This window comes from Pelodiscus sinensis, chromosome 2 (genome assembly GCF_049634645.1).
Source record: "Pelodiscus sinensis isolate JC-2024 chromosome 2, ASM4963464v1, whole genome shotgun sequence".
Lineage (NCBI taxonomy): Eukaryota > Metazoa > Chordata > Testudines > Trionychidae > Pelodiscus > Pelodiscus sinensis.
Genome location: NC_134712.1, coordinates 180,981,350 through 180,998,206, shown reverse-complemented (window position 1 = coordinate 180,998,206; position 16,857 = coordinate 180,981,350). Strand labels below are relative to the sequence as shown.

General features: G+C 40.0%; 1 protein-coding gene across 5 annotated transcripts in view; it reads left to right on the top strand.

The window, feature by feature from the left end:
- The window catches only part of ATP2C1 (ATPase secretory pathway Ca2+ transporting 1), a 122,098-nt gene that overhangs the window by 72,593 nt on the left and 32,648 nt on the right, over positions 1 to 16,857 (top strand). For all 5 annotated transcript variants that reach the window (XM_075921930.1, XM_075921931.1, XM_075921932.1 and 2 more), the window contains 9 exons: positions 837 to 872; positions 2,436 to 2,497; positions 3,166 to 3,274; positions 7,996 to 8,151; positions 10,474 to 10,542; positions 12,004 to 12,079; positions 12,677 to 12,743; positions 13,593 to 13,717; positions 16,620 to 16,717. In XM_075921930.1, the coding sequence (XP_075778045.1) occupies positions 837 to 872; positions 2,436 to 2,497; positions 3,166 to 3,274; positions 7,996 to 8,151; positions 10,474 to 10,542; positions 12,004 to 12,079; positions 12,677 to 12,743; positions 13,593 to 13,717; positions 16,620 to 16,717 (798 nt within the window). The remainder of the gene's footprint in view (positions 1 to 836; positions 873 to 2,435; positions 2,498 to 3,165; positions 3,275 to 7,995; positions 8,152 to 10,473; positions 10,543 to 12,003; positions 12,080 to 12,676; positions 12,744 to 13,592; positions 13,718 to 16,619; positions 16,718 to 16,857) is intronic.

The window sequence follows — 16,857 nt, the reverse complement described above, 5'->3', positions numbered from 1 at the left end:
TGAAGATTTTAGAAGTTCCCCAATATAGCTATAAAATAGATTTGTTACCCTGGTTCTTCATATAACGGCTCTATTTCAGGTAATATGGTTCTATATTCACCAGTGAATATAACTAAGCTAGAGCTAATGACTTCATTAAGGATGTTAGAAATTGGTTATTTTAATAGCTGCCTAACAGATACATTTCTTAGCTGTTACATGGATACTCATTCCCTCCTGAGGGGTAGGGCTGGGAGCACTCTGCCACCTTGCGCTGCTGCTTCTGATACAGAGGCAGCAGTGTGGGGCGGCAGCAGCCTCTCTTGGCAAGGGTCCCAACCTTCCTGCAGACAGAGGCTACTCATGGTGCAGCCTCTGTCAGTGATGAGCCCAGGCTCATCAGACAGAGGCTGCTTTGTGGGCTGCTGGACCAACCTCTCGCCGTGGGGAGCTTGGGGACCCCCTGTGGTCAGCACCTGCTGCCCCACGTGACACCGAGGAGTGCAGGGCGGCAAGCGGGAGCTGTTTTTTAAACTGGCTCCCCATGTGGATTGGCTTCCTCCTGAAACCCCATGCTGCTGCAGCAGTACTGGGTGGCAGGTGGCTCTCCTGTACACTCTTCATTTAAAACTTGGACTGGTGGGCTGGGACTGAGCCAGCTTGCTGGCTTGAGTTTTAAATGCAGATCTTGCAGTGAGGGGGAGTAGGAAGATTCTTGTGGTTAACCTGGACAGTTAACTGACAAGCAGTCCCTTATTGTTTTAACCAGTTGTCCGGGTAGCCGTTAACATACCTTCTGTTTACTGTGCCTGAAGTTTGGAAATTCAAAAACTAAACTACTTTTTATTTCTGTTCAGGCAATACTCATTGTTGTTACAGTTGCCTTTGTTCAGGTAAGAGCTGTATTTTACCAACTTATTTCATTTTTATTACTTAATATAAATTTTTCTTTGTAACAATTACTGTGGTTTTCCTAGGATATTGTACAGTTGTGAATGGCAGAGAAGATGGTCCATGTTGCTTGGTTTTTTCATTACAGCCTTAGATTTTGTCTAGAGTCAGTACCTCTTTTATTGGTATAATTATCATTAGTGTGATACAAATCCCTACTGCAGATGTATCTCTACTGGTATAAGCTTCTTCCCTTTCCTGTAAAGGAATAAGCTATATTAGTATAAGCACACATACCCGGGAATAGCTGTACCTGTACTGTTTTTAATTACATTGGTTTTTTAAAAAAATTACGTCATTTAAAAACAAACAAACTAGTCTTTCTCTTTTTATTGGTTGAGTGGTCACAATAGGTTTGTCTGAACAGACTGGTTAACTTAAAAGTGTGGACTTCCCCTGGCTGTTTCATTGCAAGTTTGTTTTTCATTGGGCAGGTGTCATACCGATTCAAACTTCATGTCTGCATGAACTAAGAGTAATGTACAGTACAGGGAGCTTCTGAGCCCGATGGAATTTTCTGAGAACTACTTATATAAGGCTGGCTTTAAGTAGTAGGTAGTTTTATTTAGGAAATTCCCCTTTCCCCCCCAAAACCTGACCAAAAAACCAAACAGTGGTCTGGTAGCACTTTAAAAACTAACAAAACATGTAGTTGGTATCATGAGCTTACATGGGCACAGCCCACTTCTTCAGATGACCGGAGTTATGAGTTGGGGATATGAAAACTCAAAATAAATAGGGGAGGAGGAGAGGGGCAAGGAGGTGGGAGACAGAGCATCATTAAGTATCTGGAGAATGGGTACTTGAACCTATGCAGATAAAAATCAAAGTCAATATATAGATTCCTAAAACAGGAAGGATAGCACTCAGGGAGCTGTTAGCACCTTCAGTGGTTAAGTAGGTAGAGTCCCCACCAACCCATATCACAATTGAGTCCGTTAGCATGTGAATTGAATTTGTGGATGAACTGGGATTCCAGGGCTTCTGTGTATTTGGCTTGTAGAGCTGGTTTGTGACAAGACAGCTACTTGCAGGTCTGTCAGCCCGTGGTTAGGCAAGCTGAAATGCTGACCAACAGGCTTCTGTATATTCCCTTTACGTATATCCGATTTGTGTCCATTGAATCTTTCCCACAGAGACCATCCAGTTTGTTATATATAACGATCAGTGGGGCACTACTGGCATTTGATGGCATAGGTAAATTACTGGATATACTCCCAAGCCATTCCCGTTCCCCTTTCCTTTTTATTTCGAGTTTTCATATCCCCAACTCATAACTCTGGTCATCTGAAGAAGTGGGCTGTGCCCACGAAAGCTCATGATACCAACTACATGTTTCGTTAGTCTATAAAGTGCTACCAGACCATTTGTTGGTTTTTTTCTGTAACAGACTAACTCGGCTATCCCCTGAAGCTCCAAAACCTGACCAGTAATTTTTCTTAGACATTATGCAGTCAGTTTCAAAGACTTTCTCTGCTCTAATTGCATCTTCTATTTCACTGCAGGAGTACCGCTCAGAAAAATCTCTTGAAGAGCTTAGTAAACTTGTACCTCCTGAATGCCACTGGTATGATTTCTTGTACTGTTTCAGACTTAATTTAAGTGACAAAGCTGGTGCGATTTAATCTGGTGTGACTGTAAAGGCATTTCAGGGAGAAATTTACATAACCCTTTGGTTCCACATTACTATGTCAAATTGTTACATTATTATATAGCGTGTTATAAGAAAAGCTTTCCAACTATGACAGTTAAGCATTGGAATGGGTTCCCATGGAAGGTTGTGGAATTCACATTATTTGAGGTTTAACACATTGGACAAACACCTGTCAGGTATGGTGCAGGTTGTATATAGTGGGTTTGACTTGATGATCTCTCAAGGTCCCTTCCAGCCTTATATTTTCATAATTCAATGGATCTGGCTTCAGAAGTAGTTTTTATAGCTTTTTAACTTGATGCATGGTGATATTTTATGCTCAAGACATTTAGAATAGTGCAAATTATATTACTGTGTTTGGAAACATAACCTAAGGATAATTTTGTTATCAGTGTCATTGTTTGAAACTGAAGTCTTTGGTTACAATGTAGAGATAATCTGCTTAAAATCAGTTTTGTTTTTAGCCTGCTTGTAGTAATATGTAACAGGGATTTCTGTCCCAATCAAAATTCAGGGAAGATATTCCTAAATTGAATATGCACTTCCACTTCTGGTTGACTGTGTCTTTGTTTTCTCCACAGTGTACGTGAAGGTAGGGTGGAACACACACTTGCAAGAGACTTAGTTCCAGGTGATACAGTCTGCCTGTCAGTGGGAGACAAAGTCCCTGCTGATCTACGCTTGTTTGAGGTATGTGTTTAGAAAATTGTCTATCAGCCATATGTAGCAATAGGCCAGATCAGTGCTTGCCACATTGAGCTTCTTAATTACTGACGCTCTTATTTTCCAATGGTTTTTAAATGATAGCCATTCTCCTCCATTGACCCCTATAATCCTTTTAGTCCCTCTTTCTGGTGCGGTTGTGGGATTGTGTATGTATCTTCTCAGTGACCTCTCCTGATTCATACTAGATGAGTTATAAATGTTCCTTAATTGAAACTTGAAGGCCAGTTTAGGTTCTTTGTGAAATGGCTGACCAGGTTAGTATATATCTTGATGGTACACTTGATTTGGACTCTCTTGGCCTGAACTGTATCTTTTATATTCCTGTTGTAATCCAGTACAGTAGATATGCGCAGTTTTAACTTGCGGGGGGGGGGGGAGGGAGACACGATGGCTGGAAACTACATTAAATATTTTTTCTTCCAGGAGTGCTAAGAGGTTGAATGGGAAAGGGGAGGCCTTGTAGAATCTATTGCTAAATGTAGATACTAAGTATTTCAAGAATTACACCTCATCTTTTGGCTTCTGTGTATGAGGAACTCTGTGGAGGTGTCAGAGGAAAACAGTTAGATTCAAACTTATGAATCTTGTACAAAATTTGAAATTATTTTACTAGGTTCAGCGATACTCGTTTGAGAGTTGCTGAAGCATTGTTACTTTAAAGGTCTGTTCAAATGTTTCTGACTTGGTCAAACTTCTTATTTTGAGATTTTTGTCCTTGGTTTTTAATTTGAAAACTATTTGGCTCATGAAAAGTTATGCTCTTTGGAGGGGGGAGGGTTGTTTTTAAGCCACTCTGCTGCTTACACCATTTGAGGTATTAAATTGAAATTCACAAGAACTCCTAGGCAAGACCCTTCAGTGGCTTGGTGAAAATCTGTCTCGACTGGGCTACAGCAAAGGATGTCAAAATATGAATTTTCCATGTGCACTGATTTTTTTAAATTATGGCTTTACTAGTTTTTCAATGTTCCACTGGCATAGAGCATGTGTGCCTAAGAAAACTGTATGGGTGTGAGGGAAGGCTTGGAAATTCCAAACAAAACAAAAGAGCATAAAGATCTTAAAATGAAGACTCCGACCCAGTGAATGTCAAAGATAAGGTTAACCATGTGAAATGATATCTGTCCCCTTCTCTGTATCTATCCTAGTTTGATCTTCAGTTACATGATCACAATTTTTTCCTTTGAGACACCTCCTGCCTCATGGAGATTGGACAGTGAATGAAACAGTGTTAATGTGAATGAGACAGAGGTCTGCAGAAAATGTAATTCAAGACTGTGGGCCAGATTCTGTGCTGTCTCCAGAAGTGCTGTGCCTGGTAGGGGAGAGCAAAAGTGATTTTTTTTAAAGGTCTGTGACCTTTGAATTCTAGATCACTAAAGGGACCAACTGGCACCCAAAGAGCATAACTGTTCATGAGCCAAATAGCCAAAATTGTGGCCTGAGCAGAAGCTAGAAGGGATGAAGCTTTGTACAATGCAGATTTGGATCTTCATGATCTGGGTAGAGTTATCCCCAGCTAGTTATCCCTCCCCCCCCCCCCCATGGATAGGAGCTGTTTTGCAGTAGCAGCCCCTGTCTGCAGGGGATCTGAGGACTGTATGTGGGGAGCTCGGACCTTGTGGCGATAAGAATTCATGCGATTATTAGACTATTCTGTTATTTGATATCTAACATCCCTAGAATGCACCATACTGTACTGGTTTTAAGTCACTTGCTTTGTTTCAAAGAAGCTAAACAAATGTTGTTTATTCTTTCAAGACAGCCGTTTTCTTCTAGCTGCCTTGAACCAATGGGGAAGTAATCTTACTTTTAATCTTCACAGGGTATTTCTGGAGGAAAAAATAAGACTATTTCAAAAATTAGCATTGCAGATATTTGGTGTTCTGAAAAATCATTAAAGTGTCCTTTAATTTTTGTCTTAATGATAGTCACACTTTGATTCTTGTGGCTCAAGACAGGTGGTTGCCTAAAGTATTCAATAAATACCTTATTTGGCAAAAAGGCTAACAATAAATAGCTCCAAAAATGTCTATTTGTAAACACACAAGAGTGTAACCTGCATGTTCTATTCAGTGGTGTAGCAATCCTATGACGTCTTTTCTGAGAGGTGGGTTGAATAGAATGCTGACTGACAAAATATTCTTGGTTCCTACATTTGCATCTCTTGTAGAAAAGTAAATGCTGATGCATGCACAATTGATTCCATATCTAGAATCTGATCTATGGATGTACAGGATGTAGATGGGTTTTTTATATTGACTTGTCAAAAGATGAAGTTAGTGATGATTTTTTCACTAGCTTTCATTATGGTTTATGACATTATTAGACAGCCATATGAATGAGAAGAAAATATTCCACGTGTAAATATTTTAAAAGAATATTCTTGAGTTCCAGTATTTCTAACATAATCTTTTAATAGAAATTTCAGTTGTACATGAGCACATTGAGGTAAGGACATTTTGGGATAAGATCAAATCTGCTTGACCTTAATGACCTCCCTTATACATATTTAGATCAAATTGAAAATGAGACTTTGTTAGATGCTTAGATTTCCACTGTAGATATTCATATGTCTAAGAGCTTGGAACGGTTGTATGCCTTAGCCATACCAGTCAAAGGTGAAGGGAATAAGACAGTTGAAAAACTAATTCCAAAGAGTTCCTCAAAGTACTTAAACAACTAATTTTCAATCCGATGTTCTAGTTGATGATACTTAGAAAACTGCAGAAATTAAGAGTTAAGCAGTATTTGTCCTCCTAAAGCATTTAGATACAAGAAAAAAGGGTGGAGGTGAGGTGGAAGGGGGTGGGTGGGGGTGTGTGTGTGTGTGTGTGTGTGTGTGTGTGTGTCTTTACTGAAATAACTCCTAGAGTGTATGCTAAAAACCTCATTTTTCTAAAACTTGAAATTTTGAAACTTCCTTCATCCTTTCTGATCTCTGTATACTAATGAGCTGTCCATGTATTCTGTTTAATCCTCTCCAAAATCAGACTGTAACCCAGACAAATAAAATATTATATGATACAGTGTAAGCTTCAGACAAAAATATTTCTTGGGAGTGCCTATTTAAATGCTTTTGTCTCATTTTAAAGCTGAACAGGAAGACCCAATGCAGTTCATATTTTTAAATTCCATATATAGACTTGAGGTACCGTACTATTTGCATAAAAAACTATAGATAGCTCTTTCTGTAGCTATTCAAGTCTACATACTTTTTATTGATTATGATTGAAAGATTAATTGCAGTTTTTGACAAGTGTTCCTTTTCCTTTATTGATACAGCACCAACATTAAAAAAAAAAAAAAAAAAAAAAAGGGCACTGCCCTGGTAACTATTTGAGAGAATAGCAGGATATACTGTAGAAGGGATATGGCTGATCACAAAGCACTTTAGTGAAGGTACTATCCTTTTTAATGTTAATTACATTATCTTTATCTAGTGATCTATATTTATCTTGCTATCTAGCACTGATAAAGAATACTCAGTAAATAAAGTGTTACTTTTTTGTATAGACTGGAAATACCAGAATTGCTGTGGTTTACCACAGAATTGTTTTGAGTGCAATGCCGATCCATCTTCATCTTTTAAGACATTGTTTTAAAGAAATTAGGTGTTTTAATGATGGATCTTCCCATTTGTTCCTTAGAGTTCATCAGGTAGAGTTCATCAAGTGTAGGTTGATTAGATTAGAAATAAATGCTGGTCCCTATTTAATCAACATTCCTTTACAGATTGATTATTCAGAAGAGTAGAGCAGAGCAGTTTTGTGATTGACTTCTGGTTCTTTTAAGGGGCCAAAACTAACTACCATTAAAGACAATGGGACAAAGTTTAATGGGAGTTGGATTTGGCTGCAAGATCCTTCAGGTCATTTTTATATAAACAAAAATTTTTTTTTTGCTTTGCACTACCTCTTATTTCTTTACCCCATGTCTTAACCTGTTTTATTTTTCTTAATGCTAATTCTTCCTCTTTCTGCCAGACTCCTTCCTGGGAAGTTCTGCTGATTTAAGGGATTCTAGACTAAAGAAACATGATTGCATAGATGTATCTCCTGAGCAACAAGGCCACCTTGACTATTGGCAGGGAATGGTATTTTATCAAGAAATTAAGTGTAAACAGCAAGCACTTTAGCAAGCAGGATTCTTGTTAGGAGTTTCCGAAGAATGAAGCTAAGAACTGAGTCATAGGTGAGAGTGAAAGGATGATGCAGCTGTGCATATGTAGTTGCAATCCTAATTAAATATTTTAGTTGGTGGTTGAATGGATCACAATTACAGTCCTGCTTTGGGTGGACCAATAGAGAAATTAAGGTTTTGGGATCCTGTTGTTGTTGATTTTAATAAAGACAAGTGAATTGCATCCTTCCTTGTTCTCAGTACTGTGCCTCCACGGTTTTTGCAAGCTGTTCTGTATTCCTTGTGTTTTTCTTCTTTTCAAGCTTTCCTCCTGCTTAATCCTGAAGGCCCCAAAGACTTTTGCATTTACTGTACTAGAAAATATGTTCCGTAGAACAGCTTGTTCATGTAGTTATTCAGTTCACTTAAACTGACTATAAAAGCATGCATAGTTAATGTCTGTAACACACACACACACACACACACACACACCCTTGAAAAACTCAATACAGTACAGAGGGACACAGTGCTTTTTATTTCATCAGTATGTTTTGTTCCCATAGGCTGTGGATCTTTCCATTGATGAATCAAGTCTGACAGGTGAAACTGCTCCTTGTGCTAAATCCACTGCTCCTCAGCCTGCTGCTACCAATGGAGACCTCACCTCTAGAAGCAATATTGCTTTCATGGGAACACTGGTTATATGTGGAAAAGCAAAGGTAATATCCTATTGGTAGAAAACAATGTACAGCATGTCTTAATTTTTAAGCTGTCAGATCTACTTGAAGTTCATCCATTTGTTGACAATGTAGTTTAATAGCTGTACAATATATATTTCTTAAACCAATATTTAAAATGCATGACCTTTTGCTATTTAACATAGAGATGTTTAACTACCTGATGCACTATAGAAGAACTTTTTTGTAATTTCAGTTACTTGGTTCCAAAAACCTGGGGTGGGGGGAGCAGAGACTACTAAAAAGAGTGTGTGCATGTGGAGAGACCTTGTAGCGTTCACAGGACAATCCACAGTCCCATCTCAGGAGCTCAGGACCAATCTGCAAAATCCCAGATCTTTTACTTCTGGGAACCATTCCTTTCAACTCTACTGGAAACAAACTACTGAGGGTGCCAGCAACTAGTTTGGTCATAACTCACCCACACTGTCTGGGGTCAAAAGTTCTATTGATCCGTTCCCACCCCCAGCATCATCCCTGGGAAAAACTCAGGTCGTTATAACAGGTGTCCTTGTACTGACCTCTCAATCACCAGTCTCCATTAATATCCTGGTAAATTAATGGTTCACATTCTTCTGGGCCTCATTCACAGGAGTCAGTTCATCAAATCTCTAATTCACCAAAAGGATTTCTGACCAGACCACTCTTGTGGCTGGACATAATTGCTTGATGAATCCAACATTTCTCTGGATTCAATCTCTCCTGTTCAGGCCACAAGATCATTTTTCCCCAAGGTGAATAGCCATGACTTCAGGTGCATGCTCATTATTCATTACTAAGGCTCTGATTCTGTGACATAATCCATGACTTTCATGCCCCAGAGCTGGAGCTCCTAGTCAGTTCTTCCCTGCAGCTCCCAGCCCATGACCTGGTATAGTGACCTCAAACCTGTTCGACATAGCCAGTGAGTTCCTGCAGCAATCAAGCTGCCACAGCCAGCCGGCAGGACTCTTTTCAGGGATATTTTTTCGTGAGATACAGGTCATGGTTTCTGTGAATTCTTGTTGCTTACTCATGACCTATCCATGACTTTTTAATTACAAATATCCATGATAAATTTTTAGCCTTATTCATTAGTGAATGTAGAAAAGCCATAAGCTGATCCTGCAACATTCCTCCACACTGAACCAGTAAGTGTGTAGCTTTAGCCTTGAAACCCAGCTACAGTCACCTGGCCACCTTCTTTTGGGTGAGAGCCTGAAAAACCAAACATCAACTATGTTTTGGATGTCCTCTAGAACTAGAAATAGAGTAGGTTAGTGACACTTAGTGCTTGCCCTGTTAACTCCTTGCCACATCTCCTCCTCTCCCCCCCCCCCCCACACAGACTTTTAACAATTCAATTTCCAGTGCTCTAAAGCCACAAGCCTCTGTTGCTGCTGTACTTCTATCAAAATTAGCCAGGTGAAAACAAAAGTAGGCAAACACTTTTTGCTTAACTCTAGCACACCGCTTCCTGGCTCTTGATTACATGTTAGGAAAGTTCTAATGGCCCATATTCCTTCACACATTCCTGTAGTGCTACCAAGAATCCTTTTTTTTTTTTTTTGTGTCTGAGTACTCGAAGTGCAGGAACAGTGCTCTAGATGACATCTCTGTCTAGTAATTCCCATATTTGTTGGGCCTGTATGCAGCTACCTGAGACAGCTCACTTAGCCTGAACTCAATTGGAATGGAACAAAGGCTTCATGTGGCCCAGACTAGAGTTTAAATTAATGAAAGGGAGTGTGGGAACAATTTATTTTCTCCTCTGCTGGCCAGTGAATGGATAGAGCAGTAGTCTCCAGACTGTGGGCTGCAGCCCACAGAGGGGATGAAGGGGAATATTAGGAGGGGTATGGTGGGACCCAGGCCAGCCCCAAAGGGCAGTGGTGAGGGAGCACCACCCTGCTCTGCCACTGCCACAGCTGGTGTGAGTGTGAGGGGTGGTGCAAACAGGGGTAAGAGGGACATAAGGTAAACATTTTGGGGACCACTGGAGTAGAGCCTGTGGAGTGGGGGGAGGCCCTGCACCCCCCTCCCAATGAAGGCTTTCTGTTGGGGCTATCCCATCACTGCTGGTTCTATCAACGTAAGGTTAGGGTTAAATGGCATTGTATTCCTTGAGATATTACCTGAGAAGTTACTGAATATTCAGTGTACAAATGGCTTTCACAATGCTTATCCTGCATGTCCAGAATATTGACAGAGCTATAAAAATCAGTTCAACTAATCACTACTTGGTCCATAAACTGTAAACAAATTGTCAAGAGCCATTAACAGTTGATATAATGCCTCAAGTTAGAATAAATTCTTTTTTTATAGGGAATAGTGATTGGAACTGGAGAAAACTCAGAGTTTGGGGAGGTTTTTAAAATGATGCAAGCAGAAGAAGTAAGTACTTCAAGCACAATAGACTTTAGATGTAAATACTTTTCATCAAAAAATTGTTTATGGAGATTGTATTGGTATTTTAGCATATAAATTTGGAAGCTATAATCTTCTAGTTTTATTGGTGTCACTTGTTTTGTGTGGGAGAAAAGAAAAATATAACAAGTCTGAACTCTGAGCATAAAACCGGTAATTGCATTCAAGTCATCAAGTTAAACAAAATTGATGTAAAATGTTTAGATCATTCAAATAAGATTCTGAACTTTTTGGATTCATTTCTAGGCTAGAATAATTCTTAGAAAAATACATGGAAATGCATTTTTCGTTGGGGATTGTTTCATTTATATTCTTATGTTCATCGTATAGAGCAGGGGTGGAGGACCTCAGGCCAAGGGGCCAGATGAGACACCCAGTTTGCCTGGATCCAGTTCCTGAGGCTCAGGTTCCCCTCCAGCATTTGGGGAGCCTGTGCTGGCACTCCAGCCACCCCATTGCCCCACCATTTGTCCGTTTTGTGTTTTTTTTTTTTGGTCCTTTTGGTTTTGTTTTGTATTAACATGCTCTGTATCTTTCTATGGATTGTTCAGTGACAGGTCTCCTTGGAGATACAGGCAGTCCCCGGGTTACGTACAAGATAGGGACTGTAGGTTTGTTCTTAAGTTGAATTTGTATGTAAGTCGGAACTGGTACATATTGTCAGGGAAACTCTAGCCAAACATTTCTCCAGAGCTCAGTTTTATTCTCCCACACCTCACTTCCCTCAGTCCTTTATTCTCAAGCGGAGGTGTCTGCTGAAAAAAGCCGCTCCGCGTCTCCCTGGTCTGCTGGGGGGAAGCAGCTAGTGCGGGGTTGCCTCACCCTGTTTGTAAGTAGGGATCCGATGTAAGTCGGATCCATGTAACCCGGGGACTGCCTGTATAGTGGCCTTTCATGTGTCTGATAATTGTTCAGACTTTGACTAAGTAACTCTTGTCCAATGTTCCCTTTGAATTTTTTCCATGCATTCAGAATAAATTGTGGGCTGAGGCATGTGTGAATGTGAACCACTATTAGAAAAATATATCTTAGCTGTTGGCACTCTACTGATGAGCTGGGCAGTATTTGAATCTCTCCTGAGCGGCAGGACTCTGCACTTGTCTTTGTTGACCCTCATCAGATTTCTTTTGGCCCATTCCATTCTTCTCCCTCCTACTTAGCCTTGTCCTGGTTATTTTTAGGAAAGTCATGGATAGATAACAAGCTCCATACATCTTTTGTTTATTGCCCCTGTCTGTTACTTATTTTTTTTTACTAACAATAATCATATGAAGATATTGGCTTTGTTGATTAATTCTATATTTTGAGGGTGCCAAGCTTTGACAGACTAAACTTACATTTTTTGGAAACTTAGTATCATTTGTATGGTTGTATTGCTTTAAACTATAATGATTCAATTGTCACCTGAACTCTTAAATTTCTTCCAAGGCTCCAAAGACACCTCTGCAGAAGAGTATGGACCTTTTAGGAAAACAGCTTTCCTTATATTCCTTTGGTATAATAGGTAAGAAAATATTTGTATCTGCATTGTAGCTTTTTAGTATAATTCAGAATTCATTCCTACTAGATGCTTATGTAGCTGTAAATGAAATAATATAGTCTTGGAAATGTTGGGGATTTAAAACAACTACTTGTCTGCTTGCTTTAATTTTATTGATCTCTGTTAATTGGTGTGGATCAACAGTTCGTTGAAAACCACTAAGTCAGTGTTGCTTTCATATTTGTAGATATTTGATGCATACGTCTTTGATTGCTATAGATCTCTTCCCACATTGCCTTATTTTCTGATACTTTCCTACTCTAAATCCTCCCTTCCTTTTTAGATGGCCATTGTGGCTCTTTTTTTAATTCTGAATCTGTGAAAATACTGTTCAGTAATTTAGCTGACAGAAATTGTATTCACTTTTTATGCTGAAGGGTATCACCATGCTATAACAGACCTGCATCACCCTGGTTAAGGAAACTAAACCATATAATGCACTGTTGCAGAGCAGCAGTATGTTATACAAATGACAAATTTAAATATGCTTAATGTTTGATCACTCTGAAGCCTCTACATTGTTTTATATTTAAATACACACCTGCTTTGTTCTGTTTGTAGGTATTATTATGCTGGTTGGCTGGTTGCAAGGAAAGCATATCCTTGATATGTTTACTATTGGTGTGAGGTGAGATTTTCACATCAAAATGAAAAAATATTCTTATTTGAACACTAAAGCAAATGCTTGAAAATCAACTGTACATGTATTATATGTCATGTCTGTATAATACACACTGTGCTCTTTAAGCTCTGTACATTTCTTATAAATGTAACACTGAACAGCATAGAACAGTGCTGTGCAACCACAAATGAGGGGGTCGCAGCAGCCCGTGGCCCACTGGGGCTCTGCTTGTGGACCTCCACTCTGCCCCCTCCTCTATGTGCCTCTTGCACATTGGGGCACTGGAGCCCTGCACTTCCCCCTCCCTTCCAACACTTTGAGTGCCGTGAATCTATTGGTGTGGTTTTGTGTGTTTTTTTTTTTTCTTTGCTCCATCCCTGCTTCTCCTCCCTCTGAATGTGAACAGCCATGAACCTGCTTCTCCTCCCTGTGAATGTGAACAGCCATGAACAACTGTGAAGAGATAGTGATTAATTTTGTGCAGCCTGCAATAGAGAGGAACTTTTTGGCATTTTCCTAGAAGGAATACATATTGAAAAGCTGAATTGCCCTTCTTATGTGGTAATTTGATATGATTTATGCACAATTCAGATTTTATTAGTTAGGGAGGACACTTCACAATGGATCTTCCTTCCTTATTTTCACACCATTTTGCTTAAGTATCATAGTTCATCTGAATTTGTGCATCTGAACAGTAAACTCTGGAACCATGGCATATTGGTTCATCTACACAGGGTACCATGTGTTTTTTTTCCAGACTAAATGGCGTTTGTGTACCAATAAATCATTCTGTATAACTTGTTTTAGTTGGTACATTAAATTCTAATGTGTTGTGTGTTTATATTTTTATTTTAGTCTGGCTGTAGCTGCAATCCCTGAAGGACTACCAATTGTGGTTACAGTGACGTTGGCCCTTGGTGTTATGAGAATGGTCAAGAAAAGGGCTATTGTAAAAAAGCTACCTATCGTTGAGACTTTAGGTATGACTAAACCAAATAATAAATACTGTGATATGAGTATTATGGAGTTAGCATTAAAAGCAAAGTTTAACAAGTCTGGTCAACTACAGTTATAAATGATTTTACCAAGAACACAATAATACCAACTATGTACCCTATTTTTAAACAAACATTTTTACAAAAATCACTGCACCATTGAATTTATTGCAGGATCTGTAATGCATCTTCTCCAGGTTCTTGAGCCTTGCATTGTGCATACAGATTTAATTGGCCTGTATGTCATTGTCAGGGCTATGATTTCACAGGGGTAACAGTTTGGAGGAAAATGGATCACTAATTAAAATATTTAACCAAGTACAGAAAAGTGAATAACTTATCAATGCTTTTAAAACTGTCAGGTTGTCATTTATTTAGGAATAGTATTATTCTGAGTTGTGGTACTTAAAAATTTGCATGTTCAATCATCAAAGTCTTCATGTAATTTTTCAAGTACTTGTGTTTTTAATGTCATACATGAAGCTTTATTGCAGATATTTGACTGAAGACAACATCTATATCCATTCTGTTTTTTTAGTGCATGGATACTAATGAACATGCAGAGTGCTTCAATGCTGCAAGATTCTCTTAATCTTCTTATAGTTCCTAAAATGTCAGAGGCATTGAGACGCTGTCTCAAGATACTGTAACTTTTCTTGCATTGTAGGATCAATCAATCTCACATTCTGAAAAATCTGTGCCATTTAAACTTGGATATTTTTAATTAGAACAGTTTAAATATCTAAAGAAGACATTATAAGCTTTTAAATGCTCAAAATAGGACATTTCTGTAGCCATTCTCTTTGGTAGAGTAATAATAAATTCCTTGTTGACATGTAAGGAAGAATTTGTGGTTGCTATGGAAATAAGAGCTTTTAAACCAGGTGTGGGCAATAATTTCTGATGGGCGAGACTCCAAGATTTTGAAAAGTGGTCAAGGACTGCACTGTTCCATTATATTAATGGAGGTGGTGTGGGGTCTGGGATGGAGGTTGAGGGCAGAAGGGAGCTTGGAGTAAGGGATTAAGGTATAGGCAGGAGTGTGTGGTCTGGGAGGGAGTTAAGGTGAAGGAGGCTGTTGTGACCTGGGGCACTGGACTGGTGTGCAGGGGTTTGGGTTGTGGCCTAGGATGGGACTGGGGGTGCAGGGGTTTGGGTATGTAACCTAGAGCAGGAGGGGGTCATGACTTGGAGCAGGGGAATGGAGTATAGCATGGGGTACAGGGGTTTGGGTTGTGACATGGGGCAGAGGATTGGGGTGCAAGTTCTGGGAAAGGGTATGGATGTAGGTTGGGGGAAGGAAGGGCTGGGATGCCAGAGATACGCTCTGGCCTGTAGACTTACCTAGGTGACTCCTGGCCAGTAGTCCAGCACATATGAGGCAGCCTCCCTGCCTGCCCCACCCCTGCACAGGCTGCAGGGGCCACACGTGCGTGTGAATAACTACAAGCCTGGGAGGAGGGAAGTGGTGCTTCATGTGCTGCCTGTTTTTCTGAAACCAGCCAATGGTATTGTGCTGGAAGCGGGGGCAGCTCATGAAGCCTTCCCACCCCCCAGGCTCACAACTGAGAGAGAAAGCGCCTGGCAGCCACTTTTTCTGAGCAGTGTGTGGGTAGGGTGAGGAAATCAGGGAGCCTACCCGGGGCTCCATGCTGCATCCGTGGGCCATTTTGCCCAGCTCTGTGTTAAACTTTACTGTTCACGACATTTTTGACATTTCCTTTATATAGTTTGGAGTTCAGTAAACAGGAAGACAAACTTTTTGAAAAATTATAATTCTTAGCTGCATTCATAAATCTTTGCGTAGTTTTTTTGAGCTACTTGTTGACAATCCTGTGCTGAATCCTTTAAATCAGTTTGACTCAGCACAGGCAAAAAAAAATTTGACAGGAAAAAAATACAGCAGTGGACTTATAAAATACAAAAAATGGAATTATAACTTGGGTATTAACTGTATAGGTTGGACCTCCCTTGTCCAACGCCGTTGGGATCTGTCTGGTCTTGAATGAGGGAGTTTACTGGATGGGGCGAAAGCCCAGTGGGAAAACTGACACCTCTCTCTGGTCGCTGGCCTCTGCTGCCCCTGTCCTTGGAGACACTGGCAGCCCCACCAGCACCATGGCCGTGCTGGCTCAGGGGGACCCTACTTGCTTTGCTTCACTGTGGGCTCCGGTGGCCCAGTTGGCTTTATTGCCCCACTGGCTGCAGGCTGTGCTGCCCCATAGGCTGTGCTGCTTGACAACCTCGGGTCCTGCAACATCCTATGATCCTATTGGACGACGCGTTGCTAGGTCAGAGAGTCCCAGACCACAGAAGTTCAACCTGCATTACTTTTTTGGCATATAAGAGTACTGGAGGTGATGATGAGAAATTAAAGCATAAATGAAATCCATAACTAGATAAATTAACACCCTCTTTCTAATGAACTTCTGAAACATTAACATCTGTGGAGGAAGGAAAAAGGGGAATTTGTGTGCAGCCATCTTAGTCTTGTCAGTAGCAGAGCAAGAATCAGGCTAAATTTTTGGCCTGACAACGCGAGAGCTGTAATGAGACGCTGCCTTCGCCTCTCGCCTCCGTATGGAGATAAGGATAGAATGCTAACTGTGGCAGGGAACTTAAGATAAGGAACATCTGGGTGGAACTAAAATAATTGTTAGCCATTGGTGTTTGTAATGAGAAGGAGACTAGTTGTTGTTGTTATCTAATGGACAGTATGTAAACTTCTTCATAATTGCTTATATTCTAAGAGCTGCCTGGGTCCAAATGAAACTGCCTCTGACTACTTGTTGCTTACAAATGCAGAGTGAGGACAATGTTTTCTTCCACACATCTTATTGCATGTTTCAAACAAGACTCCTATCTTGTGTGTGAATTTTTTTTTCAGGTTGCTGTAATGTGATTTGTTCAGATAAAACTGGAACTCTGACAAAGAATGAAATGACTGTTACTCATCTTTTTACTTCAGATGGACAGCATGCTGAGGTATGTAGTAGGAATATATTTAACTTTTTTCTCTTGACTTTTAGTGCAGATAAAGGTTACGAGATGGAAATATGTTACAGTAAATTCAGAGCTATCTGATGTAGGGATGTTTAACATGTGTTTAAGTAAACGTGTAATTG